We start from the raw sequence: 24,885 nt of genomic DNA on the forward strand, positions 1-24,885 counted from the left end.
CCTTGTTGATCCCACCCCTGCTCTGACTGATCAACAAGTGAGAGAGGTATATTGAAGTCTCTCAATCTCCCACCATGGTGATGGATTTATCAATTTCTCCCTTTACTATCAATATATGCCTTGTATATTTTTGAGGCTGTTTCATTACATGCATAGTGAAACTCATATCTTCTTGAAGAACTCAGACTTTTATCATGTAGCAATTCTTCCATCCCTAGTAATGCTTTTGTCTTATTGAAGTCTGTTTTATCTGATATTAATATAGCTGTTGTAGCTTTTTCAGTTAGTATTCCCATGATATGTCTTTTCCTTTCAACCTCTGCATGTCTTTGTTTTTGACATCTCTTAGAAGGTGCATATATCTGGATTTTAAATCAGTATTTTGCTTTTTGACTGGTGAGTTTCAGCTACTTTTATTTGTTATGCTTGGGCCTATTCCTATTGGGTTGATTTACTGTTTTTATTTGTCCTTTTTCTTTTTAGTCTTTTCTTACTGTTTTAACATCTTATATTTGTCTCTTCCTTCTAATAAGAACTTAGCAATCCTTCACATCCCTTGGTGTCCGTTTCAACTCCCCTCAGATCCTGACATGTTAACATTATCTACATCTTAAATTCTGCATTATTATGGGAATATTTCTCTTTTACTTCATATGTCTTTTGCAGCAACTTCTGGATTTTTTTTTCTCCCCCTTTTAAAGTACTATGTCTAGGGGCGCCTGGGTGGCTCAGTTGGTTAAGCATCCAACTCTTGATTTCAGCTCTGGTCATGATCTCACATGATCTCAGAGTCTTAAGCTTGAGCCCCATGTCAGCTAAGCACTGGGTGTGTGGATCCTGGTTAAGATTGTCTCTCTCCCTCCCCTGCCCCACCCCTGCTTGCTCTCTAAAATAAATAAATAAACAAACAAACTACTATGTCTAATGCCATTTTCATTGTGGGTTTTGTGTGGCAAACCTTCTGAGGCTGTTTGCCTGACGACATTTGTTGTTGTTGTTGTTATGTGCTCATTATTAAATGATAGCTTGTCTGGATAAAAATCTTAATCTTCTAATTTTGCTTTCTTCATTACCTTGAAAATATTACTCCAAACATGGGCTATTGAAAGATGTCAATCTTTCTGATTGCCAATCTGATTCTTTTTTTTCTTTTTAAAGATTTTATTTATTTGACAGAGACATAGCGTGAGAAGGAACACAAGCAGGGGGAGAGGGAGAGGGAGAAGCAGGCTTCCCGCTGAGCAGGGAGCCTGATGCGGGGCTCGATCCCAGGACTCTGGGATCATGACCTGAGCCAAAGGCAGACGCTTAACGACTGGGCCACCCAGGCACCCCTGTCAATCTGATTCTTTATCCTTCATTGTAATCTGCTTGTACTCCTCTCTTGAAGCTACTAGAATTTTCTCTTTGGCATTTTTAATTTTCACTATAGTGTGGTCTTGGTGAAAGCTTTTCTTTATCTCTTGTCTCTGAACTCCACAGGCCCTTCAACCCAAGGTCTCCCATCTCTGTTTTTATTCTGGGAAATTTATCTCCATTATTTAACTATTTCTCTTTCCTTTCCATTTTTATTTCTTTCTTTTCCTTCCAGGATTCCAGTTAAACATTATTTTAGTGGTTGTTCTAGGAATTATGCAGACTTCACACAGCCAAAAGTTACTGCACATCTTGACCTTCTTGAGTTGCACAAAGGCCTTTGAGAAGTTTCCTTCCTAAAAATTTATCCCTCTTCTGACTTACATGATCACACAGTTGTATTTTGTTTAGACTCTAAAACCTGCAAGACATTTCTATTCTTATTTACTGTTCACTTAGGTTCACATAGTTTTTGTTCTTCATTCATTCACACATCTCAGATCTTCCATCTGGGATCACTTTCCTTCTGCAGGAGGTATATCCTTTAATGTGGGTCTGCTGGTGGCAAAATGAGTTTTTATTAGTCTGAAAATAAAATATTTCAACAACACTCTGTAAACATGTTCTTGCTGGGTGTATAATCATCGGCTGGCAGTGAGTCTTTCTGCACATGGAAGATCTCATTTGACCGTCTTCAAGCTTCCATCATTGCTGAGGAAGAGACCGCTGTCAGTCTGCTATTCCACAGAAAGTCATACAGGTCTTTTTCACAACTCTTTGATTTAGTTTCAACAGTTCCACTGTATAGATTTGGTGTGGAAGATTCTTTTCTGTTTGCTCTTCAGATATGGTCTCTTTCTTTCTAGACTCTGACTAGAAGTATCCTAGACCCTGCTCTCAAACCTGATGTGCGCATGGCTGCCCTCGGGATCTTCCTGAGATTCTCACTCTTATGGGCTCCCAGGGCTGCTGGTGATGCTGCTCCAGGGACTCCCTCTGGGTCACTAGGTGGTAAACTTTCTCTCTGTTAGCTTTTTGTCTTTGCCAGGTTTTGTCTCTCTATTTGAAGTGTTTCTTTTCTTCTGTTGATGGATTGTATTAAACCTTCCCAATTGGAGTTCTCAAGTTCAGTTACTTAATTTTTCCTTTGTAGAATTTGTTTTGCTCTCTTTGGAACCTGCTGTGCCACTTTTTATAGTTTTCTGTTTCTTGCACTGATTTTCACATTTGGTTTTCATTCCTTGGACTGTGGGGACTCTGTCCTTATCAGCCTGTTTAAAGTCTGCATAGAACTTGCTACCACCGGATAAGGTCACGCTTATTTACGGCCGAGTGTCTGGCTCCCACACTGGGATGTCAGCTGCAGAACACCGTCTCTGTCTGCGTGTGGACAGAACCGTCCCGACCCCAGTGCCTGCTGCTCGCTTCTTGCCTGGCCGGGCAGGCTCCCTGGCCTGTCCTCTGCCCCTTGCCTCTGTTTCCCGCTCCCTGCCTGCTCTTTACCCGCCCTGCAGCCCCACTCACGGCAGCGGGTACTTCTTCCACAACAGCTTGGCTGGAAGCGTCTGGTACACTGTCTTCTGCTTCCCATCCGATCCGGGGCTGCTGGGGCTGCTTTGCACAATCTTGGCGCACTCCATCTGTTCATCCCACGAGCCTGACAGCACGTAGTGGGCTTTGCCATGGCTGTCACTCACCACTCCTGTCACCTGTGGACATGGGCAGGATCGGCATAGGCACACGCCCCACCCCAGGCCCCCCCAACACTCCAAGAGGTGGCCTTGCTTACCTTCCGGGCTACCTCTTTGGAGAAGTAGCTATAGGGCAAGAACTTCAGCTGGCACCGGTCCTGGGTCTTATGGTTCACAATCTCGATGTCCCCTGTCTGGTGATGGAGGGTAGTGGTCAGTGGCCCACTTCGAGGCCACACGCCCCCCCTCCCTGAGGGCACCGCCTGACCTGGTCGATCCAGAGCTTGCCCACAATGATGTTATGTACAGTCGAGGTGCTCTTCCTCCACACGTAGTGATTCCCACTGGCCTGGAATTCTAAGTGGATGGCACCTGAAGGCCAGATATAGGGTCAGAGGTCACGGCTTGCCATGCTAGACCCCAGCCAGCCTGCCTGCTCACAGTCCCAGGGTCCTGACAACTGGAAGCAGTATTCATGTCGACTGGGGACAGGACATAGGCCAGGGAGGCATCCAGGAAGCCTGGGGAGGTGGGGAACAGATTTGCAGAGAGACTAATGTCACTCCTGGAGGCCCCAAGCTGGCTTCTGGGTTGGTAAAACCCTCCCCCTTATCCCAAATGTCTTTCTGTCCTGGGAGAGCACAGGGCTCCAGCTCACCTAGAGGCATGATGGAGAGGTATTTTCCCCGGAACTTGCTGGAGATGGTGATCTCCTGCCAGAGGCTCCAGCCATGCTTGGAGAACACGTAGTGTGCAGCTGATGGTGGGTGGTGGCTCACCTGAGACCAGACCCACAGGACATGAGTGTCTGCTGGACGTGGGCCCAGGCCTGCTCCCCATCCAGCTAAGAGGGGGGGACAGCCTGCCCTGTGCTCAGCACGACCAGCTCCATGGCCCTGGGAGCAGGCCCCCGGGAAGGACGGTGCTCTGAGTGGAAAAGCAAGGGTGCGGCAGTGGGACTGGCCTGGGCGGCTGTCCTGGGCTTGCTGTGGTTGGGAGAAGGGGGCCGAGGCATCTCTCTGCCGGACTTGGGCTCTGAAATGGGGTGACGACAGAGCCTGGCCTTAAGGAGGCCCCTGTGACAAGCTGTGCTGAGGGCTAGGAAGCGAGGTGTGACGCTCTAGCGAGGGCTTCTGTGCCCACTCTCCAGCTGGCCGCCCCACTCATCCGCAAAGGGCCATGTTGCACAGGGGGCCCAGGTCGGGGAAGCCATTTGAACTGAGCGGCAGAGTTGGGCCCTGCCTCCCTCCTGGGCAGCCTGGCTCCAGAGCAGGAGTCCGCGGAGGGTGGCGCAGCAAGCTCTGCACAGCCCCGCGGGGGCCCCCTAGCACCTCCTGCCTCCTCTCACGGCACTGGGCGCCCCTGATGGCTGTCTCACCTGCTAGTACGCCCCTGTCAACTTCCCCTTGTTTGTTCTTCCTCATTTCTGTGGCTCCTTTGGTCGCAGGGTCCTGGGGCCCAGCCTCTCCCCAGCTTCCTCACTCCCTAGGGCACCTCTTCGCTGAGTCACAGCCTCAGTCAGGCTCCGGCCCCAGCCTTGCGCTGGGACTGGTGCCGTGCGCTCCAGGTGCCCACTGGATGCTTCCACTCCGGCGGCTCTTTGGACTGACCAGAGTTCCTGCCGCGCCTGCATGCATCTCTCATTGCCTCCTGTCACCATGAGTGGTACCTCACTGCCTTTTGGGTCTGAGTCCCAGGTCAAACCCGCCAACCATTCTTTGTCGCCCAAGGCCAGCGCCCCACGTGCCCTAGAGCCCAGCACACTGGCAAACTCAGGGATGGGACCCCAAGGGGCTGGCCCTGGCGCTCTGCGTCATGGCTTCCTGCTCAGGCCGATGACCTAGTCTAACAGCTGCTCACACCAAATGCTTTGGAGTCATCCCTGGCCCTCTTTCTTGTGTGCCTGCTCTAATCCTTAGCAAATCCAGGCTGTTCTTTCTTCAAAATGCATCTAGGAGCCACCCCTCTCCCCCTCACCAGGCCACAGTGGGTGGCGCAGAGCGTCTGTAGGCTTTACTCTCTGCTGCAGGGGTTGGGGGGGTGGGGGCATAAAACAAGGCCGGTGTCCTGACTCCTCCACCTGCCACACACAGTGAAACCAGAGGCCTCAGGCTGCCTGCCCACTCCCTGTCTGACCTGTGCGCTCCTTTCTCCCTCACTCTGGGCTTCAGCCAGCTTTCTAAAGGAGCCAGAACCATCTGTCATACACAGCACCTGCCCCTCACTGCCCCCCTCAGGAGAACAGGCACCCCATCTGCTCACTTCCCAGCTGCCTGTATAGCACCTGGTGCTTTTGGGGGTACTTGGTCAACTCTGTTGAATGAAGAAGTGAATTCACTCAGTAGTTCAGGCCAAGAACGCCGGGGTCATCCTTGCTACTTTCCCTTGCTTCCCTCCCTCCCTCCTTTGCCCTCTCTCCCCACATCCAAAGCATTAGCAAATCCGCAGGCTCTACTTTCTAAGCAGCTTGTGCTCTGCCCTCCCACATCCCCCTGGTGTGGCCACCCTAACCGGCTTCCTATAGGGCTACACTGCAGCCAGAGCACGGCTTTTCAACTAGCCACCAGACTGTGAAACGTCTGCTTTCTGAGCTCCACCCCAGGCCCAGAACAGAGCCTGGCCCACGGCTCACGTCCAGCAGCCCACCCGGGAAGCTCTATGTTGGGTGCCTTCACGCAGCACTTAACTGGGTCCTCCCAGCACCCAGGGAGGTACCAACAGATCACCCCTCTTCAGACAAGGGTGCCAAAGCTCAGGCTGAGATGCTACTGTGGAGGCTCCCAGACCCCAGGGCCTGGGTTTGGTTTTGCTCCCTGAGGAGAATATGCATCTCTGTGGGGAAGGCATAGAGAAGGGATGGGGGCGAGCTGACCTCGCCGCCCCCCAGGGCAGGACCTCTGGATCCGAGAAGCTCCTCACACTCCAGGCCTGTACCATCACTGACCAGGGTCCCCACACGGCGCGGGCTCCCCTCTGCCTGCCACCTCCCCCGCTCTGGTCCACCCGGACTCCCCGATAGCACCGCATACATGTCCCTCGAGGGCTGCATGGTTCCTGACGGGGGGGAGGGGGGCCCTCCCCTTCCCCACACACCAGCCCTGACTCTGTCCTCACCCAGCTGTCTCCGGGAGGCCTGCCCCTGCTGCAGGAGGCCCAGCTGCTGACTGGACCTCGTCTTGGCCCCGTGGGCACGGGCACGTCAGGGACAGAGGCCGCGTCCCATTCGTCTCGCTAGGACCCCCAGGCCTAGCAGGAGTGGCTTGGCCAGAGCGTGCGTGGGCCTCACCTGCTCGCAGAGGGAGCGCAGGCCCATGTCATCGAGGCGGTCCAGCTCAAAGGTCTCCCCCAGCATGGGGTTGAAGGGCTTGGCGATGCGGTGCACAGTGGTGGAGTAGGAGGACACAGAGAAGGCGGCCACCAGGCACATCTGCTCCGCCGAGCTGGTGCAGTGCACCGCCTTGTCCAGCAGGTGGTGGTACTCCAGGTCCTCCGTCAGCCGCTGGAGCATGGACAGGGGCTCGTTAAAGTTGACCTGTGGACAGGCGGCCGTCAGGCGCTGCTCCCAGCGCGGGCCTGGCGTCGCGGCACCCTTGTTCTCCTCAGGGGTTCGTGGACACTGCCGCTCAGACGGCACCTTCACAGGATCCTCTGATGACCCCGTCTAAAGCCCTGTCTGAACCCGCGGCTCCATGCGCTCGCCTCCGGCCCTCACCGCTCTTGGACCTGCTGTCTCTCGGACCCTCTCACTATGGTTACTGTCACTCTCCCCTCCTAGGATGTAAATGCCACAAAGGCCAGAGTTTCTGACTTGTTCAGCACCGAGTCAGAATCAGTGAGTGAGTGGATGGATGGGTGGCTGGCTGAGTAGGTTTTCCTCCTATTCTGAGCTATTATGCTAGTTTTCTGGTGAAAGCTCCTGGAGGTGGCCCCCCATCCTGGCCTTGGACAGGGCAGGGTCACTCACCATGCTGGGCTGCGACCCTGGGCCAGCCATCAGGCAGGGACTGCCCTGCGTTCTCCCCTTTCATCCTCCCGACACTGTTACGTGGGCGCCATTACTCTCCCCACTTCGCAGGTGTGGGCGCAGAGGCCGGAGATGTGAAGGGGTTTGTCCCGGGGCACACAGTGAAGCCAAGTCGGGCCCGAACCCCAAACTCTTCCTCCCTGGAGATGCCATCAGAGCCTGGTGGCACGCAGATGCCAACCCCGCCCTCAGCCCGCTGTGTGACCTGGCCAGCGTGGGCGCCAGAGACCGCTCCCGGCCCAGAGGAGGGCCCAGTCCTGCCACTCCCCATCTATGAGGTCAGGACAGCTGGCACACCGTGAAGCCCTGTCAGGTGCAGAGGCGCTCTGGGGGGTCCCCACATCTCTGATCAATGCAGAGCCCCTCCTTCACTCCTTCCCTCAGAGCCTGAGACCTCTGCTCTCAGGGGATTTTGGCAATGTCGTTGAACACGACTGGATAATTTGTTACATGCTCCTCAGGTGTCCTTAAGAAAATGACACCCAGGTTGCTTGTACTTCACAGAGGCCATTCCTTCTCATCCATCACAAAAAACCCCCCCGCCCCCCGGACCCACTGCAGCTGCCCCGCCCCAGCCCCCTACCGGCATGGGGATCTTGGAGAGCTCCCGGCCGATGCAGTTCTTCATGATGCTCCAGAGATTAAGGCTGTAGTTGGGTTTGTCAGGGATGCGGACACGCCTCTTGACTTTGGGGGGGCCCTTGGGCACAAGCGAGGCACCATCTAGCACCTGCCCGAGAGAACGTGCCTGTGAGCGGAGGCCAGGGTGCCCCTTCAGCCCCCCAGCCCTGGCCCTCACCTCTACCCAGCGCAGTCCGAGCACCGAGCTGGCCACTGGCATGGCGCTGGCACGGGGGCAGTCTGGCTGATGGGTCAGACCAGGATGAAGGCAGCCAGGGCACTGAGCCCACCCCAGGAGTCTGGAGCCCAAAGTGCCAGCCTGCCTTCCAGCCACCCTTGGGGTCTTCCCTCTCACTTACATTATCTGATGAGGTCCAGTCCACTGAGCCTGTGGTCCCACCCTCCGCTTTTCTGCAAGAAACACAAAAGGGGAGGTAAGTTATTTACAAATCCTCAGGCCTCCTGGGGACTTGGCCACCTTCTATCCAAACCCCTCAGTGGGGTGCAAGGGGCAGCCTACCCCAAAGCTGCTTCTCCAATGGGACATCTCCAGTTTGGGACATTCAGCTGGGCTCAGGGGCCCAGGACAGTGATTTGGAGGGGCTTCCACCCATTGATGCCCCGTAGGAGCAGCCACTCGAGCAAAGTCACCTGAGGTCCCTGCATACAGCCCCCTCCTGGGACTGGCAGACCCAGGACCCGGATGAAGCTGGGAGTGGCCATTTCCTCTGGCAGAGCCTCCTAGGGCCCCGTGGGCCCCCTCCATCACAGACAGACCCCACTGTGTCCTCACTGTCTGCTGGTCTGACTCTTGCACTAGACTGGGGTTCCAGAAGGGCAGGAAGTGGGTCAGATGCATGCCTGTGCCTGTGAATACTTGTGGTGAGATGGTTGGCTAGAGCAGCAGGGGGCGGTATGGCTGAGGGGCCCAAGCTCTGAGGGATCCCCAAGGACAGGTGACCTGGGCCAGCTGGGGTGAGGGACAGGCACTTGGCAGTCAGGGCCTCAGGGAATGGGAAGGATTCACTGGGTCACTGCGGACAAGGTACCGCCTGCAGTCCGGGGGAGCTACACTACCAGGGAAGGTGGTAGTGTGGGCCTTGGGGCTGTGTCAGGAGCCTAGGGAGCCAATGAGGAGTGTTGAGCACGGGGGTCACCTGCTTGCCGGTCGGGTGGCAGCAGAGAGGCCTGGGGCTGGTGGCTGAGGTGTGGAAGGTGGCTGGGGTGGGGGTACGAAGGAGGAGGCGGAGCCCAGGCCCCTGGGGACTCCAGATATGGGAGGGGTGGGCGGGGAGCCGGAGGGGTCCGCAAAGGTGACGCTGCTGGGTGAAAGTGAAAGGAAATTCAGAACAGCCAAGCCAAGCTCATTTTGAGAGCAATATAAGCAAATCTTAAAATATTATTGGGAAATGAACCACAATTGAGTTGGAAATAACAGTTGATAGGACTAGAAACTCCCTGAAGGGTTAGAGAGATCCCAAAGGCCCCTGCCCTGGGAGAAACTAGGACATGGGGGTGGTGACCCATGTCGGTCCACAGAGGCAAAAAAGGAGCAGCCAGGGGTTTTGCCGGCCTCCCCCTCCCCGGACTGGGCTTCAGGAAGGCAGCACGGGGCGTGGCGGGCAGCAGATCAGATGCAGGGAGTAAGGCCGCTGGGAAGCCTGCAGTCCCTCATCTGTGGGGGAGCATGGGAGGCTTGTGACTCTGTGAAGGTGGCAGAGGGCAGCACAGGCTGTGGTCACTTAGGTCGCTGTCCCCAGGACTTGGAGCGGTAGCTCCTCCCCAGGCCACAGCAGAGGGGTGTCCCCTAATGCTGCCATACTCACGACCCTTCTATCGATAGAATATTGAAGCAATGTGATGAGAATAAAAGATCCTAATGAGGCAACTCCTAATTATAGCAAATCGTCGTTCAAGCCCCAGGGTGCTGCCCTCTGACCCAGCCTCGCGTCCCCCCCCCCCGCCCCCCGCCCCAGCTCCTGCTCGTCCCTGACGCAAGTCCTGTACCACCCGGGGGCGCTTCCCGAGGACCTGGACTCCGAAAACGATGTCCTGGTTACCGCTGTGTTCTAGTGCGTATTTAGAAACATCCAGAAAGAGGACGCTTTTATGAAAAAATGAAACAAAGCCTTGGAAATAGAAAATAAAAGGGACTTCCTGCATCTCCTGTCTGTTCTGGAACACTGGCGCGGTGGAAGGAGTGGGTGGGACTGCACCGAGCTCCAGGCAAGAAAAAGCAGCGGCCGCTTCCAGGCCCCAGCCCTCGTGTGGCAGCCCCAACCCCCACCCCCTCCGGCTGGAACTGGATCCAGCCGAGGCCCCATTCTCCACCTCCATTTAAAATGAAACCCTGATTCAAACTTTATGTGGGCATTTTGGGTCTAAGGAAGAACAGAAGAAATCTAATCAAAATATACCGTGAAGCAAGACTTGGGAGAAAACCCGAAGCACAAAGAACAGGTGGAGCTTAGGAAGAACAAGGCGAGAAGGGCTAACCCTGGGAGAGGACGCACCTGTCCTCCTTGGCCTCAGTGATCACAGTGATGAAGGATGTAGAGTCTTCCATGGCGTCGAAGTACTCGGTATCTTCATCTTCCTCACTGTCCTCTCCTTTGGGAGTTAAGAGGCTTCCTGCAGATATGTGAGAAACCGCGGCCTGTTTGCAACACTGAAAACTCACTCACCTGCCTGAGGAAGTCCAGAGCCCAAAGGGTGCCCCCCACTTCGGACCCTGCCCCCTGCCTCCACCGGCCCCTGGTTCCCTCCCCACTCCGCTCACCTGGCCCGCATTAACCTGGCTGCGGCTCTGCCCTCGCTCCCCTTCCTGGAATGAGCTTCCCGCTCAGTGCTCTGGCTCAGAGGCCTGCCTCCTTCTGGAAGCCTCCCTGATCTCTCAGCATGCTGGTCAGTCTGTCTGGGGCCTAGCTGCCCTTTCTGACCGACCTGTCACTCCCAGCCCAAGGCGAGGTGGGCCGCCACCTGGCACCAGGGCAGCCCTGCCACAGAGAGACCCTTGGGCTCACTAGACTTTTCTTGTGAGAACTGGAACCTATCAAGCGTCTCCTCCTTCGGCTCAGGTGATGCTCCCAGCGTCCTGGGATCGAGCCCCACAGCGGGGAGTCTGCTTCTCCCTCTCCCCCTGCCTCTCCCCCTGCTCATGCTCTCTCTCTCTCTCTCTCTCTCTCTCTCTCTCTCTCTCGGTCTCAAATAAATAAATATAATCCTTAAAAAAAAAAAAAAAAGAACTGGAACCAAAGTGCAGGGAGCTAATTGCCCTTCGGCGGTGGGTGTGGGAAGTACAAAGCCACAGAGGCAGGCCCAAGTGTGGGCGTGTGAAGGGCTATGTGCATGGGGGCGCTGTGTAAGAACCAGCGGGCAGAGGGAGGCGCAGACGGAGCTCGGGCTGGGCAGCCCTCACGCTCTCACCTTCGCTGAAGCTCTTGGTGGGGTTGGCGGCCCGGCCGGGGGCGCTGCGGAAGGCCCGTTCGAGGCTGTTGTGCTGCCGGGCTAGCTGCTCTATGGTCTCCTCCAGGTGGATGCGCTGCTCCTGCTCATACTGCAGGGCGCGCTGCCATTTCCGGCTGTGTGTCTCCGCTAGTTCCAAGAAGTCTCTGCAGGCCTGGGGGCGGGGGCACGGAGTGGCCGGTGGGCACGGGGCCTGGGGGAGGGGCCTGTCTGCCCCCCACCCCACACCCCACCTGCCAGTCAGTGAGGAAGGCCCTGGGGTGCGCAGAAACACCTTTGCTGCCCCCTTTGGCTTCTGTGGGGACACGGGGACCCTTGCTTTCTCCGAGCCAGCCCCGGGACGGGCGTGTGCCCTGGCCGGCATCCCCCAGTCAGGATGCCATCCGAGAGCACCAAACCCGGCCTGTGGCCGGCGGATGCTGGGTTTTCAGACGGCTGGGGCCCGAGTTCAGCTGCCGCCTCCCCACTGTGCGCCGGACCCGGGGTTTGTCATGACCTCTGTCCCCACGAGAACCCGAGGCATACGCGGGGCTCAGGCCAGTCCCTGCCCTTGGCAGGGAAGGAAGGAAGGCCACATTCTGCTATACTTCCTGGCTTAGAGACGTAAAGGGTCTTGTCTGGCACAGGAACTGAGACTGGGCCTTCCCACAAGGTTACCTCAAAGTCTGTATCACATAACTCTGCTTTTAAAGTAAGGTTCCCCCTTCAAACTTGGGGCCTACTCTGACATCCAGATTCTTGCCAGCTTCCCCGGGCCGTAGGTGGTTCCACCACACTCTAATGAAGCAGGGGCTGGTCGTTCTGCCCCTGTCATCCTCTTGGGCAGGAGGGCCCGGGCTCAGCTGTCCCTGGAGGGCAGGGAGGGCCAAGCCGGGGACCTCGGGGTTTGCCCCTTCTGGACTCCTTTAACACAGTAGGAAGCGACACATTTCCTCAGCGGTGGTCTCCGGCCGCCCCTCCCCCGCACTCCCTTCCCACACACATCACACTGTCTGACCCCGACAGAGTCGAGCTTTGCTGGAGGGAGACAGGCACACAGCCCCTCATCTGTGACACAGGGACAATGCAGCACTATCCTGAGGGCTGTCAGGAGGAACCAGGGAGGTGATGTGGAGTGCTGGGCCAAGCAGCCTTCCACAGACACTCCCTCGGGGGCACCAGGGGCATGGGCAGCCCCCCCGCCCCGCTAACCCCGCTGCTCGGACTTCTCCCATGTCTCCCCCCAGGGAAGGCTCCCGAGCGTCTCAGCCAGGTCCCCTGAGGCACCCACCCACCCCACCCCACAGTCTCGTGTCTACAGATCAGCTTCTCTGCTCACTGTGCCTGTTTCTCTTCGTCCCACGGAACCCCCAAACACAACAGCTGCTCCGAGCATTCGCTGGATGAGGGAGCACCCTGCTGAGGGGCTCCCAGCCCCCCGTGCGGAGCGGGCGGGGCAAGGCTTCCTCCCCGACACCCCCTCACTCACACATACCATCCCAAAGATGTGATGGGGACCCAAGGAAACCAGCAAAGTAGAGTAAAAAAGGCTTGTTATCAGGAGTGGGAAGGCCTGGGTTCCTGCACAAGCCACTCTGCCCCTCTGAGCCCATGTCCTGTGAGACAGAACGGTCCTATCTGACCGAGCCTGCGCTCCCAGGTTCCCTGTCCACCCCGGCCCGGCAAAATCCTCAAGGTAGGAGGAGTGGGATCATCCCCAATTGACATATGAGGAAACTGAGGCTCAGTCTCCAGCAGCTCCCCTGCAAGGCTCTGGGGAGGAGGTGTATTCACTCCACCTCAGATTCAGGAGCTTCCCCACTCTCCCCGAAAGGTCCCTGCCTGGCCACACCTAAGCCACTGTAACCAGCTTCTCCAGGAGGGGCAGGGATTTATACTGGCAGGTGACCCGGCCCAGGTTGGGGTGGGAGTAGAGAAATCTCCTTATGCGTTTACCAGGCTCTGGAGACAAGAGAGGCTGCACCACAAGAGCAAAGGGGAAAAGATGAATCAGGCTCCCTCTCTCCCAGTCTTGAGGTTCTGAGGTGCTCGAGCTCTTAGCTGCCTTAGAAACGACCATTTTCTCTTCCAAGGGAAAATGGAATGTTCGTCGTATTTCGAGGAATAGCTGACAGCCTCTCATAGACCTGGCCTCAAATCCTCTCCAGCCTCATCTCCTGGGGCCCCATCATCCCCATGTCAGTTGCGTGTGGCCGCCAGGCACGTGTCACCCTCGCCTCTGGCTCCGTCCCAAACACACCTGCTTATTCTGACGCCAGCCCCACCTCCCGCACGCCACACACCTCCGTGGCCAGAGCCGTCCGGGGCATTCTTGCAAGCATGGAGGTCGCTGTTTTAATGGAGGCTCAGGGAGGCCGAGGCACTTGCCCAAGGCCACAAGGCAGTGTGTGTAGGGCCGGAGTCAAAGTCCCTGTGGACCCCACCTGCAGTCTCCCAGGGCCCGGAACCAGCCCTGCCACCACTCTGCACAGCTGGGTTTCACGGCCTGGGGGCCCCTTGAGGGATTCTGTGGCCTTCCTGGAGGGGGAGCTGGGCTCCAGGAGATGCTCGCTAGTAAGGATGTCAGGGAATAACCCTGTTCAAGCACCAGGACTCAGCCATGCCCCCGCGGCACCTGCTCCCAGCACCCATCCTTGCGGCTGAGGACACTGCCCACTGCCCCGGCGGCCAGGCCTGCTGGCTGACGGCCTGGCTGGCTGTGACCTCCACCTTGCTGCCACCGCAGGCCCAAGGGTGTGGAGCAGCAGGGGACAGGAAGCCAAATCCCCAGGACAGCTGGGGCCTCACGTAGCCGGGCTGGGTACATGAAGGTCATAGAGTGTCACAGTCCCCTAAAGACAAGGGCAGGGCAGAGGGTGCCGCACGCCGATAGAGAGGGGCTCCTGTGGCTGGACCAAGGGCTTTGCCACTGCTCCTAGACGAGGGGTCATCCGCAGCAGAGGAAGCGGCCCGGTCACCGTATGGGCTGCGGAGAGCTCATCCACCCCTCCCACCCCGCTGCGCCTACCTGGTGTCCATCCTCAACTCTCAGGGTCTCCTCCGCCGCGGCCGGCCTTCTCTAGGCCCCATCCCAGCCACGCCACAGAGAGAGGCAGGCGCTGGTCCAGCCCCGCTGCCCCGGAACGCTGAGCTAGGCTGTGCAATGTGTGTTCACTAAGCTGGATTAGGCCGGGGGCCCGCCGGGGGGCCGGCTGGGGGCAGCTTCCAGGGGCCCAGGGAGGGGCCTGGCTGACCCACACCCTGAACATGGTCACATTTCCCCTGAGGCTCTGCCACAATTCTCAGAGAGCTCGTGCCCAGCCCTGAGCAAGAGCAGTTTCCTAAGCCACCCCAAAGTCCCCTACCCACACTAGCTCCTAAACGATGCAAGGGACCAGGAATGGGCAGAACAAGGAGCCCAGCCTCTGGGCCCCTCATGGGCACTGCCTGCTGCCTACCCTGGGCCAGGCCTAGAGCCTCCTGGGCCTGGGTGTCCTCATGGGAAGAACAGAGAGCCGAACCCCGGGACTCCTGCAGAGCCCCTGATTCTGTGACCCATTGAGTGATCGCCCTCTGGGTGGGAACAAGTTTCCAGTTTCCCAGCCCTGTCCCTTCCTCCCACTCCCACGGCTGTTGAGAGGATCCCCGAGATGAAGAGATGTGGGGTCCTGTGGGCAGTGTGGGGGGTGGGGAGCCCACCAAGCTGCCCCAAAGCAGAGTGAGAACCCAAAAGCCCAGTACAGAAAAGACAGCCTCCCCCCTCCCCCTGTACTGGGGCTGGCTCTGCTCAGCAACAGGCTGGGGGGCTGGTAGGCCCTGGCTGCCCCCCAGGGGCTCTCCCTTCTCAGAAGCCCCACCTGGTGAAGGGGGCTGTGAGGCCTGCTCACGCAAGCCGTGTGAGCTCCAAAGGGAGACACTGCTGGTCATCCTGACAGAGGCCCCGTGGGACGGACAGAGTTGTCTCCAAACTGGAAACCTTTGCCCGCTTGTGCCCAGGAGGAAGGAGGACAAACTCTAATCGCTTTTGTTGTTCCTAATCCTAATCCGGACAACCTTGCCATTCCCCAAATATGGGCGGGTGAGTAGGGCGTGGGGTCAGCCAGCCTGGATCCTATGCCCGTCCTGTGTGTGACCCAGGAAGCCTCTCAAGCTCTCGGGAGGGTCTGCAGAGCCGACCCTGCTGAGGCCTGGCCTTCAGGGACTGTTGGGAAGCATCATCTCCTGTGTTGTCACTGCCCTCCAAGCCGGGGGCGTGAGGAAAGTGCCAGAGGACTGTGGGACGTTGGGGTGGGTGGTCCTTGGACTCATGGAGGAGGCGGGGAGATGGACCAAATGCTCAGAGGTTCCAGGCTGGGCGAGTGCCTTGGGCTGACAGGGCCAGCTGGGCGACTGGCTCTGTCTCTCGCCACCAGCACACCGCAAGTTCTGGTAACCATGGATGCAGGGAGGGTGGGAGAAAGGGCTGTGTTTCCACCTGCAGCCAGACGAACTCGCTAGATGTCTGACTGCCATGTGTCTGGACTGCAGGGACCCTCAGGCTTTAGGGCTCCCAGGTGGATGGGTAGCTGGACCCTTCGGCTCTCAATGTCGCAGGGGCTGCCCATGCACCATCGACCTCCCCTGCACCGGTCTTCACGTGGCCAGCAGGACTGTGGACCTGCCTCTCACTGGCCTTTTATCATAAAAGGAGCAAATAGGACAAAGTCGTGCAGAGTCCTGGTTTCCCTGAGCCGCTGTGCCTGGCCGGAAGCTCACACCCGGGGACACACTGGGGTCAACAGGGTCCTTCCTTCTCCCCCTCACCGAGGAGCAGCAGGCCGCCCTCAGTTCGCGCCTCCCAGAGGCAGGAAGGGGCAGTGCTGAGATTCAGGCCCGGCCTGCAAGGCTCAGAGGCCGCCACAGCAGGAGATGCACAGCCATCTCAGGCCTCCGAGACCAAGAGTGGGGACCCCCGGAGCCACGACAGCAGCGCTGGGCTAACCTGGGGGTTGGGGGGGGGGAGAGTTCCTCTGGGTCAGGCCCAGCCAAACTGCCATGCTGCGTCTTCAGCACCGTCCTGGCCCCTAGAGGCCGAGCAGCTCCCAGGCCAGGCCGGGCCAGCCACCCCTCCTCACACGGCACCCAGAACAGACCCGGCGCCCACAGCGGCCGGTCCTTCCCAAACACGGAGGGGACGGTCATGGCTTCTCCCTGATGTGACTCACTGGTGGCGCTGGAGAGGCAGCTTTTCACTTCACTTCAAACTTTAAAATAGCCCTTTCCATGTTCAAAATAGTTTACCCCTTGCGCACAGGAACCAGCACCATCTGGCCGCCAGTTTGCCAACTGATTTTAAACAGTTATGGAATCTATTTTTATTCATCTCCCCAGGCCCCAAATGAGCAAACTGTCAAGAGCAGAACAGTGGTCAGCTGGCCGGGAACCTGCCCACGGGCCCCAGAAGGACCAGGGAGGGCGGCTCCAGGGCCCCTCACCCCTGCTCTGCTTGGGTGGGCGCAAGAACCCCTTCGTGATCTCCAAATGGGGCCGAGAGAAGCCTCAGAGTATTTCCAGCAGTAAACAGCTCCAGTCTGGGGCTTTATTTCTATGATGCCCCAAACCTGAGGCCTTGGCCTAGCGCTTCGTCGATATCCGCACACATCTCCCAGCTGGCCCTACTTGCCCCCACCCTGTCCACGCCCGCCTGCACTTTTCTCTTCCAGCTCCCTTCAGGCGGATCCGGAGCCAACCCCCGGCCAGACTGGCTCTGCTGGTGCCTCTCCCCACAGCGTCCCTGCCGTCAGAATCCGCACCCCCATCCTGCCCAAACAGCTCTCCCGCAGGCCCCAAAAGGTGTCTCCCGCAAGCTGCTACCTTCCTGGGTAAACTGAGAGCCCCAGAGTGCGCTGTCTGTCCCATCAGGCCCTTGGAAGTAGGCCTGGTGGGCATCCGCCCCCTGTCGGCCAGTGCCACTTCCTGCCCCCGCTGGGCACCTTGACCGTCTTCATTTCCGGTGGGGCTCACCCACTGCCCAGCTCTGCTCACTCACTGGCTGCACAAAACCCGTTTCTGGGAAAGGCCCTCCCGCATCCTACCTGAATCTGTGGGACTGACCGCTGGGCCCCTGTCCAGCACTGTGAGGGCTGAGGTGGGGATCAGACAGCAAGGGCCCCCCATTCCACTAGTAGCTCATGCCCGCGCCTTGCAGTCCCCCTGATAGCCCAGATCTCTCCCTGCACAGCCACTCTGCGGGCCCTGTTCTCAACACACCGAGCAGCCGGGCTAGCCGTGCCAGCCCCTTCCCGCAGTCCAAGCCACCAGCCCTCCATAGGCGACAAGGGGCTCCCAGTGCCTGCCCGCAGGCCCCAGTGCCTCATCTGTAGTCCGCGCTCCAAGCGGGGGGGGGGGGGGGGGGGGGGGGCGCTCTTGCTAAAACGTGGGTCGGACCTCTGTCCTTGGCTGCAGGAGCCTCATCCAGAGTGGAAAGCACGGTGTTCTCCGTGAGTGTAAGCACCCAAAGTGTCCTGTGAGCGCTCTGGCCCCCCAGGCCTCCCCTCCATGCCTGCCACCGCTCACCCCGGCCTCCCGCTGCTCCAGGCCTGCCTGAGAACCTAGGGCTGGCTCTTCGCCCCACCTCCCTCCAGGTCCCCCCCTCCCCTCCAGCCCGTGTGTCCCCGGGGCCTCCCGCCCCACCCCACGAGCCTGCTCTGTTCCCTCTGAAGGTCTTTTGGCCGCGAGCATGCCTCATCATCTGTGTGGTTACATTTCCCCGAGGGGACCCAGGTTCCAGAGGTTGGGCTTTGTTCGCTGTGTGCCCGGGGCTAGACCAGGGAGGGATCACGGAGGGCCTCCCCCACCACCCTGCTGCAAAGCGCTCAGTACACGTAAGCCAGGCTGGCCTGAGCTCACGGCGCCTAAGGGCCCTGGGGCGGCCCTGTGGCTGGAGGGGCTGAGTCCTGGGCCCCAACACGAGTCACCAACTCTGAGGAGCCTCTCACAGCTCAAGGGCGGGGGCTGTGTCAGGAGCAACCTACCTTGTTTGGGGGCAGTCCCCCCACCGCTGCGGGGGCCTGGAGGAGCGGCCGGTGGGGAGCAAGCCAGAGGCTGCCAGCCCGCTGAGGGGCTCGGCGCTGGAGGGACATGACGCCAGCCCTGTGGGACAGGCTCGCCCCCAGAATGTCCGCGGCGATACTGAGGGTTTCTTCTGCCGGGGGCAGGGGCCGTGAGGCCGGAACACAGGGTTCACGGGCAACCCGTGGGAAGCCCGGGTCACCCAGGAAAGCGCAGGTGTGCTGGACCTGATGACGGGTGATGCCCCTCAGCCCTTCTGCACAGACCCCCCCAGCCAGCAATGCGGGAGGCCCAGGGCCCGGTGGCTGTGACCCCAAGTGCTCATCTAACAGCCAGCCTGCCCCCCCGCCCAGGCAAAATGACTGCTCTGGGCCTCAGGGTGGCACCTGACTAATACAAACGATGCTGATGACAAGGAAGGCACGACGACGCCAACCTCAGGTGGCCATTGTGAGGTATCGGGGAGAAGCTGGGCGGACTGCTGTTTTATCCCACTGCCTTCCCTGAGGTCTGTCCTTCACACCAGGGCACTCTGCTTTACCCCAAAGATAAACGTACAGGAAAAGAGAACGAAACTGGAATTTATTCTTTTCCTTTATGGAAACGAATACCCAAAGCCTGAGCTGGGACTACGTATTAATTCAATCACGCTCCACCTTACACCACGGGGACCAGCCCAACGCGACCGCACACCAGGCATGTCCTGGGTCCCAGGAAGGACGCCGGCCGCCGGCCACGCTGAGGTTCCAGGCTCTGTCTACGAACCAAAGTTGTTTCACCGGGCTGTGAGGTCCCTCCTCAGCGGCGGGCTAGTTCAGTTACCCAAACAGGAATCGACGCAGGGGACCACAATGCAGTCTTTGATCAGACTCGCAAAATCCGCCGCCGGGGAGCTCTGCCGCTCGTGATGCCACCCCGGCCCTGTGTTTCCCCCACCTGCTTGCTCTCACTTGTTGGCCGAGGCCCCTGATGCTGGGCACTGTGCTGCACATGGAAGCTTCAGGGCTGCCTTGCAGGCTGCCCAGGCCAGCGGGGGGATGGGCAAGATGCTGCAGCAGAAAAGCCCCTCAGACGCCGAGGCCCCATGGACAGATGTCACTGTTCACACCTTCTCTCCCTGCCTGCGAGTGACTCTCCCCACCGGTATAGGCTCCACTCCATGGCCACTACCTCTGCCCTCTGCAGGCCCTGCCCTGGCTCCCAGGGTGTCCAGCTAGCCCCCCCAAGGGTCACTCTCTTGGTGGGCTGTGGTCATCTGGGCTTGAGCCCCGCTCCCGGCCGACTGGGAACCTCCCCAGTCCCTCCCCAGGCCCTCTACATACCTGGCCTGCAAAAGTGGGCCTGTGAGTTGCTGTCCCTGCTGCCCCCATGTGTGACAGAGCGTCACTAGGCAGGTCCTCTGGATCGTGAGCTCCAGGAGCAGAGCCGAGTCCCTGCCTGGCACAAGCCCTTCCCAGTGAGAAGTCGCTCAGGTCTGGGTTCAATTCCCAACTGGCAGGACTTTCCTAACTGCAGGAGCCACGTGGACACGGCTTCATCAACCACAACCACAAGCGGAGGGCAGGAGGCCGGGGCTCAGTACAGCCCTCCTGCGAAAAACCCAATTATGACTTAATTTCATAAATCACGCTTCCTATTTCTCCATGGCCAGGCTGGGTCATTTCTCTGCAAGACAGAGTGACGAGTGGTGTGGGGCAGTGACAAGTGGCTCTGGCCGAGGGCTGCGTGCTGGACCCACTTTCTCACTGACCTTGTTCAAGTGAGGAAATGGAACAAGAATGGCTTTGTAAATGGTAACAGCAGGCAAACATGAGTCGTGGGCAACTTAGAATTTTCTTTTCTGAGATATGACACCCATTTTGGTTCCAACATCACATATTAGGCACTCCCACTGGGCTACTACTATTGGGGACACAGGTGAGTTAAAATCCGAGTCTCACTTTGGGGGCACAAAGCCTGGGGGGCAGATGACAAAGTAACAGGGGAAAGTGCACAGTGGGCTCAGCGAGGCCCAGCAGTGCCTGTGGGTTCCAGAGGGTTCTAGCCAGAAAGAACGGCTTCTGACAAGGAGCTTGGACAACCTCCTGGCCCTGGGTGACATCCATGTGGGGTTCTAGAGGATGAAAAGGGATCCACCAGGTATCTAAAGGGTGGAGAAAGTTCTAGAAGGTACAGCACAGGCAAAGACACAAAGAGGTGGAACACTGTGGCACTGTTCAGCATTCCTGATCCAGACACTTCCTCTGAGCATCCTGTTCCCTCCAACACTTACAGAAGGGAAGGGGCCGTGCTCGACTCGAGGTGAGTTTCACCGCATCGGCCCCCTGGGGGCAGTGGCACAGGAATGGGCTGCGTCACTAACCATGGTTCCTGGGGTCTTAGGAATTGTCCAGAGAGCCCCCTCCCTGTCCTGCTGGGAGCTAGGGATCTACAGGCTTGTGAAGGTCCCCAAAATACCCTTTCCCAAATTTGAAGGAGATTCGATTGTCCCTCTGACTTTTCTCCTGAAGGATGAACAACCCCAGATTTTTGGCCATCTTGGGTAAAAGTGAAGGCGACGCAGCTGATCCCTCTCTGTGTGGGAAGGGTGCTGCTTGCCCAGGGCCCTCTAAAGCATGCATTTCCCTGTAGGCTTTGGCCAGCCATCCCTCATTTTCTGCTCCACTTATATGACTCAGGCTCAATCAGAGCCCACGAGGTGGAAAACCACAGCCATTCACAATTCACAGGAGGGGGGGGCCTGCCCTAAAGTGGGAGTGGGAATAGATTCCCCAAACTCGGGCATGGGGGATGCTGGAAGCTTCCCTAGAGAGGGTGTGTATCATTAAGGCCGGGGGTGGGGGGCGGGTGGAGTTGCAAAGGGATCTCAGCAGTGGGAAGAAACAGGTTCCTCCTCTCACAGCAAGAACTGGAGTGACCTGGGGGATCATGGTTTGTGCCTTCTGGGGACAGCGGGGGTGGCTTCCACCCATCCTGAGCCCCCAGTTTCCCAGGAAGGGCCCTGGTGTGGCTGCAGCCTAAAGGTAAGAGACATACCAGGGACTCAGGTTCCTGACACTGGGGGCTTTGCCCTGGTGGATACAAGGCCACCCAGTCCGTGTGCTGACTGCAGAGGGGAGGGGGTCTTTGCCCCCCTTGGGGGTCTTATCCTCACCACGTCTGAGAGTGTAGGGGCCAGCACTCCCCCACTGAGCCACACAGACCTGGCCTTGCATCTTGGCTCAGATATCTACCAGCTGGGTGACCCTGGGCAGCTCAGGTGACTTCTCTGAGCCTGTTTCCACTTTGCACTAACAATACCTAATGGTATTAATGAGGTTGTAGCAAGGGGTGAGTGGTCTTGGGTGTGAATGTGCATGGCTTCCTTAGTTACAGATCCCTGGTCCAACCCCTTCCTTGTAACAGGGGTGGAGGCCAAGGCCTGGCCAGGGGTGGGGATGCTTTGTCCGGGGGGCCTCTGCACACAGTGGGAGTTGAGACATTTGGTGTGTGACAACCGCGTACATGAACTACCATCCAGAACTGACTTGGTTCCTGCCAGGCGAGGAGCGGCATCAGGAAGGGTCCCCAGGATAAACGCGAGGCCTCCGCCCCAGTCCGGGCTCTGAGCACAGCCTGCCGGGGCCAGCCCCTCACTTCTGGGTGCGCCCCGCCCCCCCACCCAGTGGAGGTAGGTGGCAGGGGCCCTCTCATCAGGTTCAGGCCAGCAGGGTGGCGGAGCCCAGCCCAGGGTGCAGCTCCCCGGCACTTGGGTCGACTTTCCGGGTGCTGGAACCGCACACAGGCTTTTGTAACCCACCCCAGGGGCTTGCTTCCCATCAAACAATTCATTATGCACTTAGATGGTACACGGTTTTTATGGCTTCCTAACACAGAGGAGCCTCTGATGCCCGATAAAAGATTTCTGCTAAAAACACCAGCTGAGAAGCTCATTATCTGGGAAAAGCCGAAACTGCTTACTTAAGACAAAGCAGCTTCGGTGTCGGCGGGGGGTGGGGAGGGGCAGTGCCAGGGAAGCAGGGAAGCCGCGGGCAGGTGATGGCTTCCAGGCCGGGTGGGGAAACACAAGTGCGCCATTCTGTCATCAAGCGCTTCCTATCTGGGCCTGTCACCAGAAGGAGGGCAGTGACCCAGACCCCGAAAGTCTGGAGGCTGTAAGGAGGCCGGCTGGCCCGAGCGAGCAGGGGAACACGGGACGACGCGAGTACAAACCAAGGACGGAACCGACTCACAGGGCAGCTGCTCAGCGGGCACGCCCCAGATGCACCCCCAGATGCACCCGAGGGCCGTGGACAAAGGTCTGCGCTGGCTGAGCGCAGGGAGCCGAGCACCTGCGGATGGTGCGTCCCAGCAGCCTGGGAAGAGGGTGCACCTCCTCAGCCACAGGTCCCAGGGTATGGATTCCTCAGGCTTCCTCCTGCAGGGGCGGTCCAGTGGCGGGGTGGGGGTGTGTGTGGGGCGGTGGGGGTGTGCGGGTGGTCTACTCTCCCCACAGGGACTGCCCACAGTCCCAGTGAATCAGGCTTGGGGCAAGTCTCTGGTGGCCACAGTTTCACCCAGGGGTCTTGGCCCGCCGTGGGCTCCAGCCTGCACCTTCCCACCCTGTCCTCGGCCTACAGCCTAGTCCCGACTCCTGGCCCTGCTCTCGTTGGATCCCCTTGATTTGGAGGCTGGGCACCAGTACTACCCATTGTCTCTGACCAGCCTGATGGCCTGCCTGTTTCTCTGGACGTGGGCCGCCTCCTCTGAGGTGGCCTCCATTTCCCCACACCTCCCCTCTCTGGTCTCCTTGCTCCCGGTGTGCCCCTCCTGGGGCTGTCCGTGGCAGGAGGCTGCAGGAGTCAGACCTGTGTCTGCAGGGTGGAGGCCAAGAAGAGCATACACATCTGGGGAGGCGGGGGACTGAGGAAGAAGGGCCCAGAAGCACAGGTGAGCATTATATTCTCTGCCACCATGGAGAGGCCCTCCCAGCTCCCAGTCACAGCAATGTGGCTTCCAGAACTCTGTGGAATGTGGCGACCCCCAAGGCTGTGCCTTTCAGTTTACGGACTGTGGCTACTCATCTGGCTACTGTCAGGTCGGCATGACCCGTGGCAGGCTCATCTGCAAGCTCTTCTGGCTAGGGGAACCCACAAAGCCAGGCTCCCAGCTGCATGCCTGCCGCTGTGCTCGCCGGGCCCTGAGCCTGCTGCTTCTGGGCGGCATTCTGGGGGGAAAGAGCAGGAGCGGCTGCTGTGCACCAGCGTGGCAGCCTTGTCCCTACTGTGTGGGCAGAGCCACGTGCTCAGCTTGGGGGCCTGGCCCTCCTCGGCTGGGCCCGAGCCAGCTGCCAGCCTCCATCAGGATTGCGCGCCCCACTCCGGTTCCCACCAGACAACTGCAAAGAGGGCAGGAGGCTTTGGGAAATGACCTGAAGCCACCAAGAAATGGAGCCCTGGTTTGTCAAGCACCGGGGCCGCCACCTGCTCGGGGACCGTGGTGCCGTGACGGGGAGCCCTGGGCCAAGTGGGAGGGCACTCACATTGATCATAGCATTTGAGGTGATGCGAAAGAGGGTGGCCCGCTCATTGACGACCTTCAGCTTCTCGCTGCTCTCCTGGGGGATTTTGAGGCCGTCCAGCTCGCTCAGGGAGCGCTGCAGCGCAGCGCCGTGCTTCGCGATGAGATCATTGCACGTGCTGAGATCATCCAGCTTCAAGGAGAGGCTCTTGATGGTGCAGTGTAGCTCGCTCTTGTCAGCTGGAGAGGCAGTCTCGTCGTCGTCGTCCCCAGAGTCATCTGCAGAAGGCAAAAGAGTGGCCACGGTTATTAACTGACCAACAGAGCGCCAAGAAGCCCACGTGGCCTGGGCCCAGGAGGAAGGAGCAGGTAGAGCATCTCAAAACAGAGGGCCCTACATGGTGCCAGCTCCTGCTCCCGGTCAGCCCTCCAGGGTGGGCACGGGCCCTCGTGAGTCAGTGGGAGGGATGGAAGGGGGGGACCAGCTTGACAGACCACGCCTGGCCCGCACTTTGGAGGGGGCAGCCCTGCGGGCACCCGCCTGCGTGCGGGGCACCAGCCCCCTAAGCTGCGCCACGCAGGCCAGGGTGGACCGAGCTGGGTGGAGAGCTGGAGACTGCCACGAGGAGCAGCTCCTGTCGCAGACCAGAGACCCCGGATGAAGGCCGGCTCCTTTCCGCGCATCATGGGCCCAGCCTAAGCCGACCCGGACTTTCCTGCCGGCCTCACTCTGCCCTCTGCTCTACGACCACACCCGGCCATGCCGAACTGCCCCTGTTCCCTGCAACACCTGAGTGCTCAGGCCTGGGGCCTTTCCCACGGTGTCCTCACTGCCTGGAACCTCCTCCTACCTCCCCCACCTCCTCAGAGGCCTCACCCCTACCCAGCCCCAGCCCGATGCCCCCGATCTTCAAAGCCTGCCTGAAGACCCCCAGGCCAAAGTCATCCTCCCCGCCCCTGGCCATCCTCCTGCAGGTCCCCACCCACCTCCCCGGCACGAGCAAGGCCGCTCTCATTTGTCCAGACACGGGCTGTGGCATCTCCATGGCCTCGTCAGGGTAGGGACGATACCATGCCCCAGGGACAGACGGGCAGCTGAGGTCACGCCCCAGGCCACCCGGCTAGTCTGTCTGCCTCCACAGCTGCCCTCTTCACGCCAGGCCGGCCGCTGGGGCCTCTGTGAGCGGGCCAGGCGGGCGC

At 58.9% G+C, this 24,885-nt stretch overlaps 1 protein-coding gene across 6 annotated transcripts in view; it reads right to left on the bottom strand.

The window, feature by feature from the left end:
- The window catches only part of OSBP2 (oxysterol binding protein 2), a 172,858-nt gene that overhangs the window by 15,134 nt on the left and 132,839 nt on the right, over positions 1 to 24,885 (bottom strand). For 5 of the 6 annotated variants that reach the window (XM_078060771.1, XM_078060772.1, XM_036098464.2 and 2 more), the window contains 10 exons: positions 23,708 to 23,964; positions 11,119 to 11,311; positions 10,206 to 10,323; positions 8,052 to 8,103; positions 7,655 to 7,801; positions 6,334 to 6,579; positions 3,706 to 3,826; positions 3,316 to 3,419; positions 3,146 to 3,241; positions 2,881 to 3,065 (listed from right to left, as the gene is read on the bottom strand). In XM_078060771.1, coding sequence (XP_077916897.1) covers positions 2,881 to 3,065; positions 3,146 to 3,241; positions 3,316 to 3,419; positions 3,706 to 3,826; positions 6,334 to 6,579; positions 7,655 to 7,801; positions 8,052 to 8,103; positions 10,206 to 10,323; positions 11,119 to 11,311; positions 23,708 to 23,964 — 1,519 coding nt within the window. The remainder of the gene's footprint in view (positions 1 to 2,880; positions 3,066 to 3,145; positions 3,242 to 3,315; positions 3,420 to 3,705; positions 3,827 to 6,333; positions 6,580 to 7,654; positions 7,802 to 8,051; positions 8,104 to 10,205; positions 10,324 to 11,118; positions 11,312 to 23,707; positions 23,965 to 24,885) is intronic. The other variant, XM_036098465.2, reaches the window with a different exon arrangement.

Source organism: Halichoerus grypus, chromosome 13 (genome assembly GCF_964656455.1).
Source record: "Halichoerus grypus chromosome 13, mHalGry1.hap1.1, whole genome shotgun sequence".
NCBI lineage: Eukaryota > Metazoa > Chordata > Mammalia > Carnivora > Phocidae > Halichoerus > Halichoerus grypus.